Source organism: Dendrobates tinctorius, unplaced genomic scaffold (assembly GCF_039654945.1).
Source record: "Dendrobates tinctorius isolate UK_male_01 unplaced genomic scaffold, ASM3965494v1 ptg000202l, whole genome shotgun sequence".
NCBI classification, from domain to species: domain Eukaryota; kingdom Metazoa; phylum Chordata; class Amphibia; order Anura; family Dendrobatidae; genus Dendrobates; species Dendrobates tinctorius.
In genome coordinates this window covers 8,053,282-8,079,289 of record NW_027361869.1, presented here as the reverse complement: position 1 = coordinate 8,079,289, position 26,008 = coordinate 8,053,282, and the positions used below count along the sequence as shown (strand labels likewise).

The following is a 26,008-nucleotide window of genomic DNA, read 5'->3' as shown; positions in this document are numbered from 1 at the left end:
GTCACCACCTTGTCCCCGCAGAGCTGTATGATCAGTGCCACATCCTCATCCCTGCAGAGCTGTGTGATCTGTGCCACTACCTCATCCCTTCAGAGCTGTATGATCAGTGCCACAACCTCATCCCTGCATAACTGCATGATCAGTGCCTCCAACTTATCCCTAAAGAGATGTATAATCAGTGCAACCACATTGTCCCCGCAAAGCTGTATGATCAGTGCCAACACCTCGTCCTTGCAGAGCTGTATGATCAGTGTCACCACCTCTTCCCTGCAGAGCTGCATTATCAGTGCCACCATCTTATCCACACAGAGCTGAATGATCAATGCCACCACATACTCCCTGCCGATCTGTAAGATCAGTGACACAACCTTGTCCCCACAGAGCTGTATGATCATTGCAACCACCTCATCCCTGCAGAGCTGAATCTTCAGTGCCACCACCTCATACCTGCAGAGCTGTATGATCAGAGCCACTACCTTATCCCTGCAAACCAGGATGTTCAGTGCCAAAACCTCCTCCCTGTAGAGCTGTCTGATCAGTGCCACCACCTTGTCCGTGCTGAGCTGTATGTTCAGTGCCACCACCTTTTCCCTGCAGACCTGTATGATCAGTGCCACCACCTTGTCACCGCAGAACTGTATAATCAGTGCCATCACCTTGTCACCGCAAAGTTGCATGATCAGTGCCACCAGTTGGTCAGCACAGAGCTGTATGATCAGTGCCACCACCTAATCCCTGCAGAGCTGTTTGATCAGTGCCACCACCTTGTCACCGCAGAACTGTATAATCAGTGCCATCACCTTGTCACCGCAAAGTTGCATGATCAGTGCCACCAGTTGGTCAGCACAGAGCTGTATGATCAGTGCCACCACCTCCTCCCTGTAGAGCTGTCTGATCAGTGCCACCACCTTGTCCGCGCTGAGCTGTATGTTCAGTGTCACCTCCTTTTCCCTTCAGACCTGTATGAACAGTGCCAGCACCTTGTCACCGCAGAACTGTATAATCAGTGCCATCACCTTGTCACCGCAAAGTTGCATGATCAGTGCCACCAGTTGGTCAGCACAGAGCTGTATGATCAGTGCCACCAACTCCTCCCTGCAGAGCTGTATGATCAGTGCCACAACCTTTTCCCCGCAAAGCTGTAACATAAGTGCCACCACTTTGTCCCCGCAGAGCTGTATGATCAGTGCCACCACCTACTCCCTGCAAAGCTGTCTAATCAGTGCCACCACCACCTCTGCAGAGCTTTACGATCAGTGCCACCACCTGGTCCTCGCAGAGCTGTAGGATCCGTGCCACCACCTTGTCGCCGCAGAGGTGTATGATCAGTGCCACCACCTCATCCCTGCAGGGCTGTATGATCTGTGCCACTACCTCCTCTCCTCCCTGCAGAGCTGTATGATCTGTGCCACTACCTCATCCCTGCCGAGCTGTATGATCAGTGCCACAACCTCATCCCTGCAGAACTGCATGATCAGTGCCACCACCTCGTCACTACAGAGCTGTATGATCAGTCCACCATCTTGGCTGTTTGAGGACACAAATCTGTGCGCGATCCACGCTAAGAGGGTCACCATCATGCCCAAAGATATCCAGCTAGCCCGCTGGATCCGTGGGGAGAGAGCTTAGATCTGTCCTGCTCACCTGACTGCAACACAAAGGCTCTTTCCAGCATCAATGTGCTCTCCATCTGCATGCTATACCCCGTCCCCCATTTTTGGCCTGTATGATCAGTGCCACCTCCTCCTCCCCCGCAGAGCTGTATGATCAGTGCCACCACTTCATCCCTGCAGAGTTCTATAATGAGTGCCACCACCTCGTCCCTGCTGACCTGTATGATCGGTGCCACCACCTCGTCCCTGCAGAGTTCTTCAGTGTTTTGTTCTCTGGCTCCACTTCATTTCCTCTTCCTCTTGCTGTCTGGGTACCTCAGGGCTCAGTCCTTGGCCCCCATCTCTTCTCTCTCTATACAGCCCCAATTGGACAGACCATCAGCAAATTTGGCTTTCGGTACCATCTTTATGCTGATGACACACAACTGTATACGTCTTCCCCTGACCTTACCCCTCTGTAATACAGAACGCCAGTGACTGTCTGTCCGCAGTCTCCAATATCATCAGAACTGTATGATCAGTGCCACCATCTATTCCCTGCAGAGCAGTATGACCAGTACTGCCAACACATCCCTGCAGACCTGTATGATCTGTACCACCACCTAGTCACCACAAAGAAGTATGATCAGTGCCACCACCTCGCCCCTGCAGAGCTGTATGATTACTGCCACTGCCTCATCCCTGCAGAGCTGTATGATCAGTGCCACAACCTCATCCCTGCAGAAATGGATGATCAGTGCCTCCAACTTATCCCTAAAGAGATGTATAATCAGTGCAACCACATTGTCCCCGTAACGATGTATGATCAGTGCAACCACCTTGTCTGTGCACGGCTGTATGATAAGTGCCAACACCTCGTCCCTACAGAGCTGTATGATTAGTGCCACCAACTTTTCCCTGCAGAGCTTTATGATCAGTGCCACCAACTCCTCCCTGCAGATCTGTGTGATCAGTGCCACTACCTCCTCCCCGCAGAACTGTATGATCAGTGCACCACCTCATCCCTGCAGAGCTGTAAGATCAGTGACACAACCTTGTCCCTACAGAGCCTTATGATCAGTGCCACCGCCTCCTCCCCACAGAGGTGTATGATCAGTGCAACCACCTCCTCCCTGTAGAGCTGTCTGATCAGTACCACCACCTTGTCCAAGCTGAGCTGTATGTTCAGTGCCACCACCTTTTCCCTGCAGAGCTGTATGTTCAGCGCCACCACCTCCTCCCTGCAGAGCTGTATGATCAGTACCACCACCTTGTCCCCGCACAGCTGTATGATCAGTGCCACAACCTCATCCTTGCAGAACCGCATGATCAGTGCCTCCAACTTATCCCTAAAGAGATTTATAATCAGTGCAACCACATTGTCCCCGCAAAGCTGTATGATCAGTTCCAACACCTCATCCTTGCAGAGCTGTATGATCAGTGCCACCAACTCCTCCCTGCAGAGCTGTATTATCATTGCCACCATCTTATCCACACAGAGCTGTATGATCAGTGCCACCACCTGATCCCCGCAGAACTGTATGATCAGTGCCACCACCTCATCCCTGCAGAGCTTTAAGATCAGTGACACAACCTTGTACCTGCAGAGCCTTATGATCAGTGCAACCACCTCATCCCTGCAGAGCTGTATCTTCAGTGCCATCACCTCATCCCTGCAGAGGTGTATGATCAGTGCCACTACCTCATCCCTGCAAGCAAGTATGTACAGTGCCAACACCTCCTCCCTGTAGAGCTGTCTGATCAGTGCCACCACCTTGTCCGCGCTGAGCTGTATGTTCAGTGCCACCACCGTTTCCCTGCAGAGCTGCTTGTGCAGTGCCACCACCTTTCCATGCAGAGCTGTATGATCAGTACTACCACGTTGTCGCCGCAGAACTGTATAATCAGTGCCACCACATTGTCACCGCAAAGCTGTATGATCAGTGCCATCAGTTGGTCAGCACAGAGCTGTATGATCAGTACCACCACCTAGTCCCCGCAGAGCTGTATGATCAGTGCCACTGCCTACTCCTTGCAGAGCTGTAAGATCAGTGCCACCACCTAATCCCTGCAGAGCTATTTGACCAGTGCCACCACCTCGTCCCTGCAGAGATGTATGATGAGTGCTACCACCTCATCCCTGCAGACCTGTATGATCAGTGCCACCACATCATCCCTGCAGAGCTTTATGATCAGTGCCACCATCTTGTCCCCGCAGAGCTGTATGATCAGTACCACCACCTTGTTGCTGCAGAGGTGTATGATCAGTGTCACCAACTTTTCCCTGCAGAGCTGTATGATCAGTGCAACCACCTCATCCAGGCACAGCTGTATGATCAGTGCCACTACCTCATCCCTGCAAACCAGTATGTTCAGTGCCACAACCTCCTCCATGTAGAGCTGTCTGATCAGTGCTACCATCTTGTCCGCGCTGAGCTGTATGTTCAGTGCCACCACCTTTTACCTGCAGACCTGTATGATCAGTGCCACCACCTTGTCGCCGCAAAGTTGTATGATCAGTGCCACCGCCAACTCCTTGCAGAGCTGTACGATCAGTGCCACCACCGAATCCCTGCAGAGCTATTTGATCAGTGCCACCACGTCATCCCCTCAGAGCTTTATGATCAGTGCCACCATCTTGTCCCCGTAGAGCTGTATGATCAGTGCCACCACCTCCTCCCTGCAGAGCTGTATGATTAGTACCACCACCTCATCCTTGTAGAGCTGTATTATCACTGCCACCACCTTGTCCCCGCAAAGCTGTAACATAAGTGCCACCACATTGTCCGAGCAGAGCTGCATGATCAGTGCCACCACCTCCTCTCTGCAGAGCTGTATGATAAGTGCCACCACCTGGTCCTTGCAGAGCTGTATGATCAGTACCAACACCTTGTCGCCGCAGAGGTGTATGATCAGTGCCACCACCTCCTCTCTGCAGAGCTGTATGATAAGTGCCACCACCTGGTCCTTGCAGAGCTGTATGATCAGTACCAACACCTTGTCCCCGCAGAGCTGTATGATCAGTGCCACCACCTTGTCGCCGCAGAGGTGTATTATCAGTGTCACCACCTTGTCCCCGCAGAGCTGTATGATCAGTGCCACCTCCTCATTCCTGCAGAGCTGTATGATCAGTGCCACCACCTCCTCCCTGAAAAGCAGTATGATTAGTGCTACCAACTCGTCACTGCAGAACTTTATGATCAGTGCCACCACACATTCCCTTCAGAGCTGTATGATCAGTGCCACCACCTCCTCCCTGAAAAGCAGTATGATTAGTGCTACCAACTCGTCACTGCAGAACTTTATGATCAGTGCCACCACACATTCCCTGCAGAGCTGTATGATCAGTACCACCACCTTGTCGCCGCAGAGCTGTATGATCAGTGCCACAACCTCATCCCTGCAGAGCTGTATGATCAGTGCCACAACCTCATCCCTGCAGAGCTGTATGATCAGTGCCACCACCTCGTCCCTGCACACCTGTATCATCAGTGCCACCACATCATCCCTGCAGAGCTTTATGATCAGTGCCACCACCTCATCCCTATACAGCTGTGCTCTGTGTGTAGAAATTGCATTTTGTGTCTCCTCTTTTCTCCCAATATTCCCCTTTTGCACAATAGTTGGGTCACATAAATCCAGGAATATCTCACAGTTTTCTCCCCGGAGATGCGTCTGGTTGGGGAGTGAGTCGCATTATGAAGCTGCCCCTTATCAGTTCTCTTCCACCATTACAGGCCTCAGCGGTCACAGCTCCACAATGGGTGAGACCAGATTTTAGCAGGTCATTGCAATCAGCCGCCGATGTGGATCATCTCCTGATGTGGAGCATCTGTCACCCCCAATACTCCGCACATACGGGGTACAGGGAGGTCACAGGTCAGGGAGGCGGCAGTCAGCGGAGCCATCGCCTGTGTTACCCTTCTGGGCTCTCAGCAGCTCCAGGTCGTCCCCACATCGTACAATCAGCGTCCTGTACGATAGACATTGTAGTAAAGATCCCTGTGATGGTGACAGGAGCCGGGAACAGGAGGAACGAGTTCCCCCAGCAGATGTATCTTCCCGGATACACAGCGATGTGCAGATCTGGAGGACGACGGCGATGATCCCGGGACCTCCTCTCCGCTCTTCCCCGGCGTCTCTGCTAGTGACAGCTACAGACGGTCGGTGGAGAAGATGGCGAAGAAGAAGCGGCGGAGGAAGCGCGCTCTGCTGTCCGGTGTCAGCCGGTAAAGGGCTTTTATTCCGGGCAGGGAAGCACAAGGGGAGAGCGGAGCTTCACTCGTTCTCAGCTGGGAAGAGGCGGGGCATGTATGCAGTGTCAGCCAATAGATGCTCAGGACGGTGTAGCTCAGCAGCCAATCAGTGCACAGTAAGCCTGTACATATAACAGACTCCTCCAGCTCCGGCCTTAGTGTTTTCCTATCGGGAGATTTTTGTGTTTTGGCTCCGTAGCACAGGATGGCAGAGACCGCGCCAGCCGCCGCTCCCCCTCCCGCAGAACCGGCTGCCAAGTCCAAGAAGCAGCCAAAGAAATCCGCCGCCAAGAGCAGCAAGAAATCCTCCGGTCCTGGCGTCTCCGAGCTGATCGTGAAAGCCGTGTCAGCCTCTAAGGAGCGCAGTGGGGTGTCTCTGGCCGCCCTGAAGAAGGCGCTGTCTGCCGGAGGGTACGATGTAGAGAAGAACAACAGCCGCCTGAAGCTGGCCGTCAGGTCTCTGGTCACCAAGGGCACCCTCCTCCAGGTGAAGGGCAGCGGCGCCTCCGGGTCCTTCAAACTCAACAAGAAGCAGGAGACTAAAGTGGCCAAGAAGTCAGCAGCCAAGCCCAAGAAACCCGTTGCTGCTAAGAAAGCCGCCAAATCTCCGAAGAAGCCCAAGAAGGCTCTGACCACGGCCAAGAAGAGCCCGAAAAAGGCCAAGAAGCCCGCAGCTGCCAAGAAAGCGGCCAAGAGCCCCAAGAAGTCGAAAGCCGCTCCCAAGCCTAAGAAGGCGACGAAGAGTCCGGCTAAAAAGGCGGCCAAACCTAAAGCTGCCAAGAGTCCGGCTAAGAAAGCCAAGAAGCCCGCGGCCAAGAAATAAGTTGCGGACCCAGTTCTTTTACACAAAGGCTCTTTTCAGAGCCACCACCCTGTCCCCGCAGAGCTGTATGATCGGTGCCACCACCCTGTCCCCGCAGAGCTGTATGATCGGTGCCACCACCCTGTCCTCGTAGAGCTGTATGATCAGTGCCACCACCCTGTCCCCGCAGAGCTGTATGATCGGTGCCACCACCCTGTCCCCGCAGAGCTGTATGATCAGTGCCACCACCCTGTCCCCGCAGAGCTGTATGATCTGAGCCACCACCCTGTCCTCGTAGAGCTGTATGATCAGTGCCACCACCCTGTCCCCGCAGAGCTGTATGATCAGTGCCTCCACCTCCTCCCCGCAGAGCTGTATGATCAGTGCCTCCACCTCCTCCCCGCAGAGCTGTATGATCAGTGCCACCACCCTGTCCCCGCAGAGCTGTATGATCAGTGCCTCCACCTCCTCCCCGCAGAGCTGTATGATCAGTGCCTCCACCTCCTCCCCGCAGAGCTGTATGATCGGTGCCTTCAGGTGACAGTTCTGTGTAATGGAGGGAAGGGGCCGATGTGCAGCAGAAATCACGTTACTTCCATCATCCTAATTATCACCACCTGTAACCCACATCTTAGTAAGAGTGGTGTGAGGTTATAACTCCGATGTGAGAGTTGGAGCGTCAGTGACTGATTATAGAGGAGCTGCTGTACCGCTCTGGGTACTGGGAATATAGAATCGGAGCTTCCGCTGTAGAAGCCGCCTGGAGATTGGATGTGACCCTGTGTATCAGAGCAGTGGGTGATAGCTGAACTGTGAGTCAGGTTGAGCCTTCTCTGTACAGTGATTGGTCGCGGACATCAAACGCTATTCGCTGCTCACATTCTACAAAATAACCAATGGAATGCAGGGGACGTGTCCTCATGAAGCGTGAATAGGGGCAGAGGAGTATAAATAGCCGCTCACTCTGCTCCTCTCATCACTTCTGTTCTCTTCTATACAGAGCTATGGCCAGAACTAAGCAGACCGCTCGGAAATCCACCGGAGGGAAAGCGCCCCGCAAGCAGCTGGCCACTAAAGCCGCCAGGAAAAGCGCTCCCGCCACTGGCGGAGTGAAGAAGCCGCACAGATACCGGCCAGGGACAGTTGCTCTCCGTGAGATCCGCCGCTACCAGAAGTCCACCGAGCTGCTGATCCGTAAGCTTCCCTTCCAGCGCCTGGTGAGAGAAATCGCCCAGGACTTCAAGACTGATCTCCGCTTCCAGAGCTCCGCTGTCATGGCCCTGCAGGAGGCCAGCGAGGCTTATCTGGTGGGGCTGTTTGAGGACACAAATTTGTGCGCGATCCACGCTAAGAGGGTCACCATCATGCCCAAAGATATCCAGCTGGCCCGCCGGATCCGTGGGGAGAGAGCTTAGATCTGTCCTGCCCACCTGACTGCAACACAAAGGCTCTTTTCAGAGCCACCCAATCCTCCCTCAAGAAGAGCGAATTCCTGACCTTTAATACTGCCGGCTTTGCTACCAACCATGGTCCTGATCATGCTCGTGGTGGTGAGGCTGGTAGTTTTGCTACCCCTGCTGATGCTGGCATGGCAGGTGGTGCAAATGACCTTTTTTGGGGTTATGGGCAGAGTATTAAAAAACAACTAGACTTGAGAAGGCCTAACAGATGGACAGGCAACTTCCATCATGTTGGTGTTACTGTTAATAGTCGCCGGCCTTCTGTCTGCGGCAACCACACTGCTTCTTCCTGGCTGTTGGGGCGCTATGCCTCCCTCCCCCTATGCTGCTGTCCTCACTTTGCATGTCCTCCTGCTAGCTTGGGTCAGTTACTATATCATCCACCACTTCATCCTGCTAAACACTGTCTCTTGTGCCTCCTTCGAGCCTGCCACCTGGTTCCAGCAGTCATGGTACTTTATTTCCCAGGGCGTTCTGATGCTTCCTGTATCCCTGGGTGGTCCTTACCAGGTCAGCTCGCCCAGGGTGGGTTGGAATCATGGCCCAGAGGGTCCACTCCAGGAGTCCTCACACGAACAAGGGTGGGTGGTTTTGCTGGGCGTAAAATACTGGTTATGGAAAAGGTTGAGGTGTAACCCACAGGGCAACATGTTTGCCAGCCAACACACTTAGTGTATGGGCATTACAAGTCTAGGAGATCTGGTTCTTTTTTTAATGAGACATTTTTTAAAAGGCCCTCTATATTTTATTCCAAGGGGGGATTGGAGTTATTGGGGTGCATATGACTTGGTAGCAGGGCAGGCCTTGCCGTGAATCCATAATACATGAGGGTGTGCACGAATATATGGGGAGTATACAGCACTGTATGGATACAGGATATTCAACTATAAAATACTATATGTTGGATTATCAGCACTATATGGAGATATATAATACTACTTGAAGGGTATACTGCACAATGTGTCCGTATACAACAGTATTTGGCAGCTTACAGCACTATATGGGGGTATACAGCCACATATGATGTTATATAGAACAATATGGAGGGCCCACAGCACTTTGTGCAGAGTATTCAGCAATATGTAGGTATCAGCACTACCTTATGCTCATGTCACTATATGGAGGGTATCCAGCACTATGTGAGCCTATACATACAATAGCTATTTGGGGTTTACAGCACTATATGGGGGTATTCTGTAGATGATTCTGAATGGGAGGAGACACGGATTAGATATTAAAGAGAACTTTTTGACAGTGAGGATGATCAATAAGTGGAACAGGCTGCCACTGGAGGTGTTGAGTTCTCCTTCAATGGAAGTCTTCAAACAGAGGCTGGACAGACATCCGTCTGGGAGGATTTAATGAATCTTGCACTGAGCTGGAACATTCCATGATTCAGGCTTATATAGAACAGATGCTCTCGGATTTGTGTCTGCAGCACTAGATGGGGAGTATACAGCACACGTAGGCTTTGTAGTGCTGTATACCACCCAGTAGGTGGTATGGAGGATGTGCAGCACCGTACGGGGTGTGTATACATTGCCTGCAGCTCCAGGGCTGATCAGTCTCAACTCCACTTCCAGCAGTGATCGGAGCGGACCCCACACGGAGACCCGGTAACGTTATATCTGGGCGTCTCCGTGTGGGGTCCGCACTGATCACAGGAGGCCGCATCTAGCACAGATCGGATGATACAATCCGCACATGTTCTACCAGGAGGAGCCCGATGTGCTGAGCGCTGCCGGGAGAACACGTGTACATGAGGAGCAGCAGGTAGAAGGGCAATAAGGAGTTAAACGGAGGAGGAAGCACGTCTATCGATTGGTCGGTTCCTGTGGGCGGAGCTTTATAACCGTTTGATGGTTTGAATCTCCCGCTCAGTCGTGCTCTCGGCCCTCGATCATTAACCCTTCAGTGACTGTTCTCTGCTTGTGGAAGAGACATCATTTCCCAATCACTGTCAGGAGTAAGCGGCCATTATACCTGCAGATCATGTGGTAAAGTGAGATTGTATTAACCCCTCAATCCCCAGAACGGTGGCCGCTGCTCATTATCTCACCAACCACATTTATGCAGTTATCTTGTATGCGAGACTTTTTCTCCTCTGGAGGGATGGCGCTCTCCGCACTCAGAAATACACAGGCTCCGGAGCCGCCTCATCTCCAGTCCTCGCTATGGTCCGCCAGGCTCGGATGACGGCGCTGTACATTCGGGGTGCGGACTCTGTTCTCTCTTCTGGCTCCGACTACTGATAAATAGGATAAGACACCAGAAACCTCCCCGTCATGAGGGGAACGAGCCGCTAATGTCCGGCTGCGGGGAGGGAGCGGCTTCATCCATCAGCCCGAGCACAGGAGACCGCTGCCGGCTGTAGCTCCAGTCCATGTTATTAGGAGCAGTCAGGAGGTCACAATCAGTGGCCACATGTAGATGGTAAATGAGGAGGGTGGTAGTGATGAGATGCAGGCGCTGGACATACCGGGGAGCCGCCACTAACAAGGGGGAGCAGTTACCGGTACAGGATGTGACCGCTCCTCACTGGATTTACACCAATCCTGAGAAATAGGATCTGACCAGACTCCATCACCGCAGTCATCAAATATCAGGAATTGTAGAACACATGTGTGCGGCTCTGATAGGAGCCTTTGGGGGAGGCGCATCTATCCAGCGACAATCCCCGGGAGTATTCGCTGCCTCCTGACACACACACTGATCTGATCAGGAAGACCTGTAGCAGAATCACGTTCATCTCACGGCAGAACTTGGATTTCTGCTCTGTAGTGACCACATCACAGCGAGGTATGTACTGTGGTGCAGAGATGTCTGTGCTGCACAGTGCGGATATACTGTATGCCCCCAGAACCTGGCAGCTGTATATTATAGATCAAGGAGAATAAACCACATCACCCCAAGTCCGCGGTGCCAGCTCCAGTATGGAAGGAGGAAAGTGCAAGACACATGCCAGGCTGTGACAACTAGTATACTTACAGGCACCAGAATGCAGGAATAGGAAATCGTAGCCTCTCAGGTAGAAGATGTGGGTGGCTCTGAAAAGAGCCTTTGGGTTATCAGCACAGAAAATACAATTAACCTCCGAAGCCGTAGAGAGTGCGGCCCTGGCGCTTGAGCGCGTACACCACGTCCATAGCGGTGACGGTCTTCCTCTTGGCGTGCTCGGTGTAGGTGACGGCGTCACGGATCACGTTCTCCAGGAAGACTTTCAGGACCCCGCGAGTCTCTTCATAGATGAGGCCGGAGATGCGCTTGACGCCTCCTCTGCGAGCGAGACGGCGGATGGCAGGCTTGGTGATGCCCTGGATGTTATCACGGAGCACCTTCCTGTGCCGCTTAGCGCCGCCCTTCCCAAGACCTTTTCCTCCTTTGCCGCGACCAGACATCTTCCAAGTAGTCAGCTGTAACTGATGCTAAAACCGAACGACCCCTCCTTTATATACAGGAGAGACGGACCAGAGAGAGAACTGCAGAGATGACGCGCCCCAGGGCGGGGCTTACAGAATCCACATGAGCTCCTCCCTTCCTCTGCTGTTTGGCTGAGCACAGAACTGTTGGAGAGTTTGAATTTCCCGCTCATTGTTCAGTTTCCCTTTTCTTTCCAGCTTGTAATATAATGTCACTTCTTCCCCTGTGATGAGAATTATTCCAGATTCAGCCTATAGATAAATGGGCAGCACAAATAGAGGGGAGCAGACACGGCCCCAGTATATGTCAGGAGGACAGAACAGACTGTAACCACAGATATTACAGGCAGCCGCCCAGGGGATCTCACACCGGTAGATACACTGCCTGATATAAGGCTCAGTCCTCAGTAATCACAGGATCTCCGGTTTTCATAGAGAATATTACATTTATATTAACCCCAGGGCTAAGCCCTCTCTGCCTTTATTCAGGTCTTATATTCCCGCATTAGGGACATTTGTGCTATGATAGGAGTCATCATTACTTCGGGCAATTATGACACTATTGTCCTTATATTTGTGTTTTCTTCTTCCCCTGGCAATGATTCTTTTTTCCACCACATCATAGCTCACATTGCTGCAGAGTAGGGACCTGCTGTCAGCTACAATTAATTAGGAAAAACAATTATTAACATAATGACAGAAAAGGCTGAAAATCAGAGCTCAGCAGTGATCCTGACTGATCCCAGCCGCCAATATCGCCCCATATCCTGCAGTAATTATTTAAAAAACATCTGTGAGGAGGATGTGATGGGAGATGATGTCATGACATGTCTGACCTAGAGGATCCTCACATCACAGTGTAATGTATTGTGCACTGAGCTCTCGGCAATCTTCTCTACATGATCGCACATTTCCCATCACAGACCTCCTGCCTGGAGCTGCAGGTGGGATCTGCTTGGAAGAGCAGAATTGGTCTCCCCTGAAATGTCTCTTGTAGGATACATCTCTAGCCAATATATTGTCTCCACAATACTGATTATGACGAGAAAGGGAGATGTGATCGCCTGCAGGTCAGACACACGGGGCATCACAGCATCTGCCTAACGCGGATTCATTCTCTAACCAGGAACAGCTGCAGACTCCTGTATGGGATGTAAGCGACCAGCGACCTCTCAACACCTGCAGATTCCCCGACATCGCTCCGTCCTGGGACCGCGCGTTATATGGAGACAAAGAACAGAAAAAGCGGGAACTGCAAACGTGTCAACCATTGGGAACATTAGCTCCTCCCCTCCCTCTGCGGATTGGCTGAACACAGGACGGTTAGGGGGTTTGAATTTCCCGCTGCTTCTAAAATGTCGTCACCGCTTCCCTTTACAGTGAAGACTCCAGCATAATCTCTAGATAAAACTGCACCGACTACAAATGTCTCCTGTTATTTGAGGAAAAACACGAGAATCATGAACTAAGTGCAGAGAGGAAAATCGTCAGCTCACTGTCTGGTGCTGCATGGGGTAGAAAATTCAGTCTCAAAGCATCCCGGCTTAGAAAGTGTTATTAGTCATCATGGTGTATCATGAACTAAACCGAATCATGTTATACCAAATGAATGAGACCCCAGAATATCAAGATCTGTGGAGCAAGGGGTTAAAGAGTAATCCCTGAACACAGAGCAACTTATGGAGAAGTGACCAGGTTATTATTTAGAAGGTCCTCGGTTCTCACAATCTCCTTGGTAGCATTCATCATCCCTACTTCCTTCACCTGTCACTTCCCGTCACTAGACGCAGAGACGCAGGCGGTGGAGCAGACAACTCGGGGAGACGGGAAAGGACACAGGAGCAGCCACAGCTCTGATGGAGATGGGGTGGTGGCTTAGAAGAGCCTTTGGGGTGATGGCGGAGCAGCAGACTGAGCAGATCACTTGGCGCTGGTGTACTTGGTGACGGCCTTGGTGCCCTCGGACACGGCGTGCTTGGCCAACTCTCCAGGCAACAGCAGGCGCACGGCGGTCTGAATCTCCCGGGAGGTGATGGTGGAGCGCTTGTTGTAGTGAGCCAGGCGGGAGGCTTCCCCTGCGATGCGCTCGAAGATGTCGTTGACGAAGGAGTTCATGATGCCCATGGCCTTGGAGGAGATGCCGGTGTCGGGGTGGACCTGCTTCAGCACCTTGTACACGTAGATGGCATAGCTCTCCTTTCTGCTCTTCCTACGTTTCTTGCCGTCCTTCTTCTGAGTCTTAGTGACGGCTTTCTTGGAGCCCTTCTTGGGCGCTGGCGCAGATTTGGGATCAGCCATAACGAAAGCAAAGTTCTCAAAAGAGAGAAGAATAATGATCCCAAGCCTCCCAGAGCGGCGATATTTATAGGCCCGCCATGCAAATGACACTGTTGTCAGATCGCCGTGCTATTGGGTGACAAAGTCATGTGACCAACAGAACCGTCAATCGCTCCGCCCACTGCAGCTGATTGGTAGCTACACAAGTCTGTTTTCCATTGGTAACTTGAGATCCATCCAATGACAGGAGAGGAGGGCGGGGCAGACGATTATGAAAGCGACAGCAGCCGCAGCTAGTTCTTCATTTCGCCCAGATTCTTTATTGTTTGTTATCAACCATGTCTGGACGCGGCAAACAAGGAGGGAAGGTCCGAGCTAAGGCCAAGACCCGCTCATCCCGGGCAGGACTCCAGTTCCCAGTCGGCCGTGTGCACAGGCTTCTCCGCAAGGGCAATTATGCCGAGAGAGTCGGCGCCGGCGCTCCGGTGTATCTGGCCGCTGTGCTGGAGTATCTGACTGCTGAGATCCTGGAATTGGCCGGCAATGCTGCCCGGGACAACAAGAAGACCCGCATCATCCCCCGTCACCTGCAGCTGGCGGTGCGCAATGATGAGGAGCTCAACAGGCTGCTGGGTGGGGTGACCATTGCCCAGGGGGGCGTCCTGCCCAACATCCAGGCCGTGCTGCTGCCCAAGAAGACCGAGAGCAGCAAGGCGAGCAAGAGCAAGTGAGCGCTGCCGCCGATCTCTGTCCACAACACCAAAGGCTCTTCTAAGAGCCACCCACACCGTCGCCACAAGAGCTGACGCCGCTGATCTCTGCGTGCTCACATGGGACTGACGTTAGAAACCACGGGCTGCCGCCACCAGTTTGTAGGTTGGTGCCCATACACACTTGATTCCGGGGTTCAACACAAAACACTGAGGATGCCCATGTCTGGGTTATCACATGAAGCCTCAGACCTGTGTGGGGAGAGGAGTCCTCGAATAGTCACAGGAAATGTCCCTCATTAGTGAATGTCTTGATACTCGGGCCCCTGACTCCGCTGTGGAGATTACATGCGGTTATCACGTCCCGGAGTATCGGGGGATGGCGGCCGGTGATTGTCCACATCAGTGACTGCTGCTCCTCCCGGAGGGCGATCCCGTGATGGCGGCTCTGGAGGGCCGGACTCTGCGCGGTTCTCTGTGTGACCGGATTGTGATGTCCGCTAATAATCCTCGGCGGAAGAAGAGCGGGAAGTTCAAATCCCCAAACGGATCCTGCGATCAGACAATGAGCGGGAATCCTCGGTTAAGCGCCGCCCTCAGCCTTCAGTGATGTACATAGACGCCTTTCCTCCTCTGTTTAACCTCTTACTTGCCTTGTTCCTGCTGATCCCCTCTTATTTACCAGTGTTCACAGATGCGCCACCTTCATCTCACATCGGGCTCCTCGAGAACATCTGCTGCTTATAGCCCCCTGTAATCAGTGCAGAAACAGCTGGGAGTCCCGATAATACTGTAAGTGACTGAGGAGATTGCGGCACGTGCAGATCGAGCTAATTGCCATCATTGGTGAAAAGTCCTAGAGCTACACAGCGGGTTAACCCCACATTAGTGTAGTGTAATTATCCGCAGGTTCACTGAACAAATATTATGTAACAGAAGAAAATTAATGAAGCCAATAAACCACAAATCCTCCTGCTTTTCTGTAATTACTAAAAAAAAAAGCACAGATGAAAGCCTATGTACTAATGGGGGAGCGTGATAGGCGACGCGCTGGTTCCAGCATCAATGTGCTCTCCATCCGCATGCCATACTCCATACCCCGTCCCCCATTTTTGGCCTGTATGATCAGTGCCACCACTTCACCCCTGCAGAGTTCTATAATGAGTGCCACCACCTCGTCCCTGCTGACCTGTATGTTCAGTGCCACCACCTTTTCCCTGCAGACCTGTATGTTCAGTGCCACCACCTTTACATGCAGAGCTGTATGATCAGTGCCACCACCTTTTCGCCGCAGAACTGTATAATCAGTGCCACCACATTGTCAACGCAAGCTGTATGATCAGTGCCACCGCCTACTCCTTGCAGAGCTGTATGATCAGTGCCACCACCTAATCCCTGCAGAGCTTTTTGATCAGTGCCACCACGTCATCCCCTCAGGGCTACCTGATTAGTGCCACCACCTTGTACACGCAAAGCTGTCTGATCAGTGCCACCACCTTGTCCACGAAAAGTTGTATGATCAGTGCCACCACCTCGTCTCTGCAGACCTGTATGATCAGTGCCACTACATCATCCCTGCAGAGCTTTATGATCAGTACCACCATCTTGTCCCAGCAGAGCTGTACGATCAGTGCCACCACCTATTCCCTGCAGAGCTGTATGATCAGTGCCACCACCTCCTCCCTGCAGAGCTGTATGATCAGTGCCACAACCTCATCCCTGCAAACCAGTATGTTTAGTGCCACAACCTCCTCCCTGTAGAGCTGTCTGATCAGTGCCACCACCTTGTCCGCGCTGAGCTGTATGTTCAATAACACCACCTTTTCCCTGCAGACCTGTGTGATCAGTGCCTCCAACTTATACCTTAAGAGATGTATAATCAGTGCAAACACATTGTCCCCGCAAAGCTGTATGATCAGTGCCACCACCTGGTCCTTGCAGAGCTGTATGATCAGTACCACCACCTTATCGCCGCAGAGGTGTATGATCAGTGTCACCACCTTGTCAATGCAGAGCTGTATGATCAGTGCCACCACCTTGTCCCTGCAGGTCTGTAGGATCTGTGCCACTACCTCATCCCTGCAAAGCTGTATAATCAGTGCCACCACCTCCTCTCTGCAGAGCTGTATGATCTGTGCCACTACCTCATTCCTGAAGAGCTGTATGATCAGTGCCACCACCTCCTCCCTGAAGAGCTGTATGATCAGTGCCACCACTTCCTCCCCGCAGAACTGTATGATCAGTGCCACCACCTCATCCCTACAGAGCTGTAAGATCAGTGACACAACCTTGTCCCTGCAGAGCCTTATGATCAGTGCCACCGCCTCCTCCCCACAGAGCTGTATGATCAGTGCAACCACCTCATCACTGCAGAGCTGTATCTTCAGTGCCACCACCTCATCCCTGCAGAGCTGTATGATCAGTGCCACTACCTCATCACTGCAAACAAGTATGTTCAGTGCCACCACCTCCTCCCTGTAGAGCTGTCTGATTAGTACCACCACCTTGTCCACGCTGAGCTGTATGTTCAGTGCCACCACCTTTTCCCTGCAGAGCTGTATGTTCAGCACCACCACCTCCTCCCTGCAGAGCTGTATTATCAGTACCACCACCCTGTCCCCGCAGAGTTGTATGATCAGTGGTGGCATTTATGCACATGTAATCGAAGTACATGCATCAAAGTACTACTGTCAGTTATAGCATGGCAGTTAGACAGGGCAGGAGACAGGTAAGACATTTATATACATCTACTCCCTGTACATTTGGAGCACATCTCCAGGGGAAGAGTCTTGAGGAGATCATTTGCATATTCCCAGTGCCTCCTGGGATAAGTGAAAAGTCTCCGCGAGCTCAACGATCACTGGGTTTTGGCCGTTGCAGCTGAAAAAAGGAAATCGGAAAACGAGGGGAAGAGTCTTGAGGAGATCATTTGCATATTCCCAGTCCCTTCTGGGATAAGTGAAGAGTCTCCGCGAGCTCAACGATCACTGGGTTTTGGCCGTTGCAGCTGAAAAGAGGAAATCGGAAAATTTTGGCTCATCTTTCATCGTTTTTAAGAAATCTCAAGATGGAAGAGGCCAGGAGCCATTTGGTGAGCTGCATTTCTTGCTACATGTTCACAGATTTACCAGTGGAAAAGCCAAACTTCACATGCCACAAATGCAAGCTTGTGTCCCTGTTGGAGGAAAAGTTGCAAAATCTCGAAGAGAGGTTAGCTACGTTGAAGATCATTAAGGAAGGTGAAGAGTTCTTGGACAGAGCAGAATTATCTCTTCATGTTACAGAAAGAGAAGAAATTCGAAGTGCACCTGAAGAAACAGAGGAATGGAGACATGTAACCCAGAGAAGCAGGAGGATCAGGAGGCAGTCAGCACCCATACTGCTCAGAAACCAGTACCAGGCTCTCACGCAGGAAAACGATGAAGAAATACATCAGGATAAGACTTTGCCAACAAACAGCAACCTTGTACGCCTTCAGAGTCCTCTTGGATGGAGAAAGAAAAATGTTGTGAAGAAGAAACGGAGAGTGGTGGTCATGGGGGATTCCCTGTTGAGAGGAACAGAGGCCGCTATCTGCAGACCGGATATAACTTCAAGAGAAATGTGCTGTCTTCCAGGTGCAAAAATTAAAGATGTGTCTGACAGGATATCAGGACTCTTCAGACCTACAGATGACTACCCATTCCTGCTACTACATGTGGGGACAAATGACACCGCAAGAAACGACCTGGAAACCATCTGCAGAGACTTTGAAGACTTAGGCAAGAAAGTGAAAGAACTGGGAGCGCAGGTGGTCTTCTCTTCCATCCTCCCAGTGGATGGCCATGGAACAAGGAGGTGGAATAAGATTCTGCAGGTGAACAACTGGCTACGTCGATGGTGCCGTCAGAAACGATTTAGATTTCTGGATCACGGAGTGAACTACTTATACAATGGACTACTTGCTAGAGATGGGGTGCACCTTACGAAGACTGGAAAGCATGTATTTGGAAGTCGCCTTGCTACACTTGTAAGGAGAGCTTTAAACTAGAACAACATGGGAAGGGAAGCAAAAGACCAGAAAAAGCCATACATCTGACAAATGCTATTGAGAACTCTGCTATTAGAAGTTAAAAGGAAGAACAAAGACAAAAGAATCTAATTAATAAAAATATTGGAGAAAGAGAAACCAATCACAAACTAAAATGTTTCTATACTAATGCACAAAGCATGGGCAACAAACAAGGAGAATTGGAACTACTAACACAGGAAAAGAAATATGATGTCATTGGAATTACTGAAACTTGGTGGGACAATACACATGATTGGAATACAAGACTAGAAGGATACAACTTATTTGCAAGAAACAGACTTGATAAACGAGGAGGGGGTGTCGCATTGTATGTTAGAAACGCGTATATCTGCACAGAGATTGAAGCTTCAGAGACTGGGAGTTCTGTGGAAACTGTTTGGGTAAGAATACAAGGACAGAACAATGGAAAGGACACCATTGTAGGCATTTACTACAGGCTGCCTGTGCAAGCTGAAGATATGGATGAACTCTTTATGCATCAAATGGCCAAGTTCTCCAAAAAATATGACATAGTTGTCATGGGAGATTTCAACTATCCAGACATTTGTTGGGAATCTCTCTCAGGCAAAACTAACAGGTCAAGGAAATTCTTATCCTCTCTTGCTGACAACTTTATCTTCCAAAAGGTAAGGGAGAAAACAAGGGGATCTGCTACCTTGGATCTAATCCTTATAAACAGGGAGGAAATGGTTGAGGAGGTAATAGTGGCTGGGACCCTAGGAGGTAGCGACCATGCTATTTTAGAATTTTGGATAACTAGAGGCGGAAGACCTGTGAAGACTCAGACGTCAAGGTTAGATTTCAGAAAGGCAGATTTTAAGGGATTCAGAAAGAGAATTGGAGGGATCCAATGGCTGGATATCCTTAAAGACAAAAATGTCCAGGAAGGATGGGAAATCTTGAAAAATGAAATTCTCAAAGCACAGTTGTTAACAATTCCGAAAAGAGGGAAGAATAGGAAGCATTTAAGGAAACCAGGATGGATGAACACAGAACTTAAGCACATGCTAAAAAGGAAGAAAAAAATGTTTATAAAATGGAAAGAGGGAGGCATATCTAAAGAAGAATATAATGCTGTCTGCAGAACCTGCAGGGCACAAATCAGATTAGCTAAAGCTGAAAATGAATTGAGGCTTGCAAGAGATGTCAAAAGCAATAATAAAGGATTTTGGGGATATGTCAAAAGTAAAAGAAAAGTCAAAGATGCTATAGGATTTTTACAGGATGAAAATGATGAAATGGTAAGACAGGATGTTGAGAAGGCTGAACTTTTAAATTCCTATTTTGCATCTGTTTTCTCTCAGAAAGGAAATGTAACATCAACTGTTATTCATTGTCCTATTAAGGGAATAGAAGAATCCAGGATATCTATAAACAGAAAGATAGTGAGGAAACACTTAGCTAACCTAAATGAATTCAAGTCTCCAGGTCCAGATGAATTACACCCCAGAGTACTGAAGGAGATAGCAGAAGAAATTTTTGAACCCCTCTCCATAATCTTTGAAAATTCTTGGAGAACAGGAGAAGTACCAGAAGACTGGAGAAGAGCAAATGTTGTTCCTATCTTCAAAAAGGGGAAGAAGGTGGACCCAGGCAACTATAGGCCAGTGAGTCTGACTTCTATACCAGGAAAGATATTTGAACAAATTATTAAACAACATGTATGTCAATACCTGGATAAGAATGAAGTGATTAAACAGAGTCAACATGGGTTTGTAACTAATAAGTCATGTCAGACTAACTTAATTTCCTTCTATGACGGTATCACTGATTGGGTGGATCAATGAAATGCTGTAGATATAGTATATCTTGACTTCAGCAAAGCATTTGACAAAGTCTCTCATACAATCCTTATTGAAAAAATGACTAAGTATGGAATGGACAAGGCAACTGTTAGGTGGATTCATAACTGGCTTAGTGATCGGACCCAAAGAGTGGTCATAAATGGCTGCACATCCAGTTGGAAGAATGTCTCAAGTGGGGTACCACAGGGCTCTGTCCTGGGACCTGTATTGTTCAACATCTTTATCAACGATTTAGATGAAGGAATTGAGGGTAAACTGATTAAATTTGCTGATGACACAAAGCTAGGAGGGATAGCTAATACTAGAGAAGAGAGAGAGAGGATTCAAAAAGATTTAAATAAACTGGAGAAGTGGGCAGCAACTAACAGAATGGTTTTTAACAGGGAGAAATGCAAAGTACTACATCTGGGCAATAAAAATGAAAAAAGCATATATAGAATGGCAGGAATAGGGCTAAGTGACAGCACATGTGAAAAAGACTTGGGTATACTAATAGATCACAGACTGAATATGAGTCAACAGTGTGATGCAGCAGCAAAAAAGGCAAATGCAATTCTAGGATGTATTAACAGAAGCATACAGTCTAGATCACGTGAAGTCATTATTTCCCTCTACTCCTCTTTGGTCAGACCTCATCTGGAATATTGTGTCCAGTTTTGGGCACCACATTTTAAAAAAGACATCAACAAACTGGAGCAAGTTCAGAAAAGAGCGACCAGAATGGTGACCGGTCTGCAAACCCTGTCTTATGAGGAAAGGTTGCAGGATTTAGGAATGTTTAGTTTGCAAAAGAGAAGACTGAGAGGAGACTTAATAGCTGTCTACAAATATCTAAAGGGCTGTCACATTGTAGAAGGATCAACTTTATTCTCATTTGCACAAGGAAAGACTAGAAGCAATGGGATGAAACTGAATGGGAGGAGACACAGATTAGATATTAGAAAAAACTTTTTGACAGTTAGAGTGATCAATGAGTGGAACAGGCTGCCACGAGAAGTGGTGAGTTCTCCTTCAATGGAAGTCTTCAAACAGAGGCTGGACAGACATCTGACTGGGATGATTTAGCGAATCCTGCTTTGAGCAGGGGGTTGGACCAGATGGCCCAGGAGGTCCCTTCCAACTCTACGATTCTATGATTCTATGATTCTATATACCATAAGCATTTGTATAATTTATATCCTGGCCGCTGCATTCACACACATCCACCGCCCTTGCATCAACTCTCTACACTCCATCCATATCGGCCCCTCGCTCCTTTCCTCTCCTATGTATAGCACTCACGCTCTTTTCACATTGTTAAATTGCACAGATCCAGTCAGTCCCACCATTCAACATCAGAGACGCTCTCACAAATCACTTAACAATCTGCTCACTCTTTCTATCCTCCTTCTCCTAGTCGCAGGAGACATTGCTCCCAACCTTGGTCCCCCATGTTATAGAAAGTCAAACCCCCCAACTGCTACACTTAGAAACCCCTCTAATCTTATTAATATTCCCTGCATGCCATCTGTCTCTCTTAATTGTGCACTTTGGAATTCTCGCTTAGTTTGTAACAAACTCTCCTTCATCCATGACTTCTTCCTTTCTAATTCTCATAACCTTCTGTCTCTTACTGAAACCTGGATCCAGCAGTCAGACACTACCGCTGCTGCTGCTCTTTCATACGGGGGGCTACACTTCTCTCATACCCCAAGATCAGACAGTAGAGCAGGTGGAGGCGTTGGTCTGCTCCTATCACCAAAATGTACCTTTCAGGTTATCCCTCAAGTACCCTCACTTGTCTTCCCTTCTTTTGAGGTCCATGCCGTCAGACTCTACACCCCCTTCTCCATGCGAGTGGCGGTGGTGTATCGTCCTCCCGGCCCCTCCCATCAGTTCCTGGATCATTTTGCCACTTGGCTTCCACATTTTCTCTCCTGTGACATCCCTACCCTCATCATGGGAGATTTCAACATTCCCATTGCTCTTCCCCGCTCACCATCTGCTGCTCACCTTTTATCTCTAACCTCCTCATTTGGCCTTTCGCAGCTTACTAATTCTCCAACGCATGAAGTCGGAAACTCCCTCGACTTGGTCTTCTCTCGGCTTTGTGCAGTGGATGATTTTGCAAACTCCCCTCTCCCGCTCTCTGACCACAATCTTCTTTCATTCTCTATCAAGAACTGCCAGGCTGCTCAGGTCACCCCCACTGTCCAGACTTATAGAAACATACAGGCCATTAACACCCAGAAACTTATGAAGAACTTGCAGTCTTCATTGGCCCTATCTCCTCACTCTCATGTCCTGATTCTGCATTGAAGCATTACAATGAAACACTTCAAAGTGCCCTGGATGAATTTGCACCCCTTATAACTAGAACACCACAACACAGACGGCGACAACCCTGGCACACGGTGCAAACACGTTTCCCAAACACGTTTCCTGCAGCGGTGCTCCAGGTGCGCCGAACGTCTGTGGAGAAAATCCAATCTACACGAAGATTTCATCCATTATAAGTTTATGCTTTGAACATACAACACTGCCCTTCACCTCTCCAAACAAACCTATTTCAACACCCTCATCACCTCACTGTCCAATAACTCGAAACGTCTCTTTGACACTTTTCATTCTCTTCTCAACCCAAGAGTACAGGCCCCAACCTCGGAGCTCCGAGCTGACGATCTGGCCAATTACTTCAAAGAAAAAATTGACCAGATCCGACAGGAAATTATCTCCCAATCACCTCATACCATGCACTGTCCTCCCTCCCCCACTGCATCTAGCTCACTCTCTGATTTTGAACCAGTCACAGAAGAAGAAGTAAGCAGGCTCCTTGCATCTTCTCGCCCAACTACTTGCACCAGTGACCCATTTCCGTCACATCTCCTCCAGTCCCTTTCCCCTGCTGTCACCCCTCACCTAACTAAACTATTTAACCTCTCTCTCTTCAGGTATTTTTCCCTCCACATTTAAGTTTGCCATCAAACATCCACTACTTAAAACACCATCCCTCGACCAAAACTGTGCCGCTAACTATAGACCTGTCTCTAATCTTCCCTTCATCTCTAAACTCCTGGAACGCCTGATCCACTCCCGTCTTATCCGCTATCTCTCAGAAAACTCTGTTCTCGACCCTCTCCAATCCGATTTCCGTTCTGTACACTCCACTGAAACTGCCCTCACTAAAGTCTATAATGATCTGCTAACAGCTAAATCAAATGGTCATTACTCCATGCTAATTCTCTTGGATCTCTCTGCAGCATTCGACACTGTGGATCATCAGCTCCTCCTCACTATGCTCCGTTCCATTGGCCTCAAGGACACCGTTCTCTCCTGGTTCTCCTCCTATCTCTCTGACTGCTCCTTTACTGTATCTTTTGCCGGTTCCTCCTCCTCTCACCTTCCCCTTACTGTTGGGGTCCCCCAAGGATCGGTTCTAGGCCCTCTCCTCTTCTCCTTGTACACTGCCCCTATTGGTCAAACAATCAGTAGATTTGGTTTCCAGTACCATCTCTATGCTGATGACACCCAATTATACGCTTCTTCTCCTGACATCACGCCAGCCTTTCTAGAAAACACCGGCGATTGTCTAAACGCTGTGTCTAATATCATGTCCTCACTATATCTGAAACTGAACCTGTCAGAGACTGAACTCCTGATGTTTCATCCCTCTACTAATGTACCTATACCCAACATTGCTATTTCTGTGTGTGGTTCCACTATTACTCCCCAGTAAAAGGCCCGCTGTCTTGGGGTCATACTTGATTCCGAGCTTTCCTTTGCCCCCTACATTCGATCACTGGCTCGCTCTTGTCATCTGCACCTCAAAAACATTTCTAGAATTCGACCTTTTCTTACTTTTGACTCTGCAAAAGCTCTTACTGTTTCCCTTATTCATTCTCCTCTCGACTATTGTAACTCTCTTCTAATCAGTCTCCCTCTTACCAAACTCTCCCCCCTCCAATCTGTCTTGAATGCTGCAGCCAGGATTATATTCCTCACCAATCGTTACACCGATGCCTCTACCTTGTGCCAGTCATTACACTGGCTACCCATCCACTCCAGAATTCAGTATAAACTTATTACCCTCACCCACAAAGCCTTCCATGGCTCAGCACCACCCTACATCTCCTCCCTTGTTTCAGTATACCACCCTACCCGCGCCCTCCGTTCTGCTGATGACCTGAGGTTAGCATCCTCAATAGTCAGAACCTCCCACTCCCGTCTCCATGACTTTACACGTGCAGCGCCAATTCTTTGGAATGCACTTCCCAGGTCAATACGATTAGTCCCCAATCCCTACAATTTTAAGCGTGCCCTGAAAACGCATTTATTCAGACTGGTCTATCGCCTCAACACATTAACCTAATCTATTCCCGTGTGGCACAGCCAAAAGTTTTACCATAACCAGTTTTCCCGCATCATGTTCTCACATGCTTTATGCATCCATTAGCCCTCTGTGTCCGTACTGTCACATACCTAACAGTATGGCTGGTTCCTACAATCAGGGCAACTGTTACCACCCACCTTTCGTGTCTACCTCTTTCCTCATAGACTGTAAACTTGCGAGCAGGGCCCTCTTTCCTCTTGGTATTTGTTATAATCTACTGTATGTGATTACTGTTATGCTGTAATGTCTATTGTCTGTACAAATCCCCTCTGAAATGTAAAGTGCTGCGGAATATGTCGGCGCTATAAAAATAAAATTTTGTATTATTATTATTATTATTATCATTATCAGTGCCACAACCTCATCCCTGCAGAACCGCATGATCAGTGCCTCCAACTTATCCCTAAAGAGATATATAATCAGTGCAACCACATTGTCCCCGCAAAGCTGTAAGATCAGTGCCACCACCTAATCCCTGCAGAGCTATTTGATCAGTGCCACCACGTCCTCCCCTCAGGGCTACATGATCAGTGCCACCAACTCATCCCTGCAGACCTGTATGATCAGTGCCACCACCTTGTAGCCGCAGAACTGTATAATCAGTGCCACCACCTTGTCACCACAAAGTTGTATGATCAGTGCCACCAGTTGGTCAGCACAGAGCTGTATGATCAGTACCACCACCAAGTCCCCGCAGAGCTGTATGATCAGTGCCACCGCCTACTCCCTGCAGAGCTGTATGATCAGTGCAACCACCTCATCCCTGCACAGCTGTATCTTCAGTGCCACCACCTCTCACTGCAGAGCTGTATAATCAGTGCCACTACCTCATCCCTGCAAACCAGTTTAGTGCCACAACCTCCTCCCTGTAGAGCTGTCTGATCAGTGCCACCACCTTGTCCGCGCTGATCTGTATGTTCAGTGCCACCACCTTTTCCCTGCAGACATGTATGATCAGTGCCCCCACCTTGTCGCCGCAGAACTGTATAATCAGTGCTACCACCTTGTCACCGCATGAACAGTGCCACCAGTTGGTCAGCACAGAGCTGTATGATCAGTACCACTACCTACTCCTCGCACAGCTGTTGAATCAGTGCCACCGCCTACTCCTTGCAGAGCTGTATGATCATTGCCACCACCTAATCCCTGCAGAGCTATTTGATCAGTGCCACCACGTCATCCCCTCAGAGCTATATGATCAGTGCCACCACCTTGTCCACGCAAAGCTGTATGATCAGTGCCACCA

At 49.6% G+C, this 26,008-nt stretch overlaps 5 protein-coding genes across 5 annotated transcripts; 3 read left to right on the top strand and 2 right to left on the bottom strand.

The window, feature by feature from the left end:
- The first annotated feature begins 5,996 nt into the window (after positions 1–5,996).
- LOC141057163 (histone H1.5-like) lies at positions 5,997–8,118 on the top strand. Its single transcript, XM_073553704.1, has one exon. It carries the CDS (start codon positions 6,054–6,056, stop codon positions 6,669–6,671), a length of 618 nt encoding a protein of 205 aa, XP_073409805.1. The 5' UTR covers positions 5,997–6,053; the 3' UTR covers positions 6,672–8,118.
- Positions 7,655–8,065, top strand: LOC141057010 (histone H3). The gene has a single exon (XM_073553482.1). It carries the CDS (start codon positions 7,655–7,657, stop codon positions 8,063–8,065), a length of 411 nt encoding a protein of 136 aa, XP_073409583.1.
- Positions 8,119–11,150: 3,032 nt separating the features above from the next.
- On the bottom strand, positions 11,151–13,871 carry LOC141057165 (histone H2B 1.1-like). Its single transcript, XM_073553706.1, has one exon. The coding sequence runs from the start codon at positions 13,825–13,827 to the stop codon at positions 13,450–13,452; it is 378 nt and encodes a 125-aa protein (XP_073409807.1). The 5' UTR covers positions 13,828–13,871; the 3' UTR covers positions 11,151–13,449.
- LOC141057008 (histone H4) lies at positions 11,197–11,508 on the bottom strand. The gene has a single exon (XM_073553481.1). The coding sequence runs from the start codon at positions 11,506–11,508 to the stop codon at positions 11,197–11,199; it is 312 nt and encodes a 103-aa protein (XP_073409582.1).
- Positions 13,872–14,100: 229 nt separating the features above from the next.
- LOC141057164 (histone H2A type 1-like) lies at positions 14,101–14,589 on the top strand. The gene has a single exon (XM_073553705.1). It carries the CDS (start codon positions 14,145–14,147, stop codon positions 14,535–14,537), a length of 393 nt encoding a protein of 130 aa, XP_073409806.1. The 5' UTR covers positions 14,101–14,144; the 3' UTR covers positions 14,538–14,589.
- Positions 14,590–26,008: the final 11,419 nt, after the last annotated feature.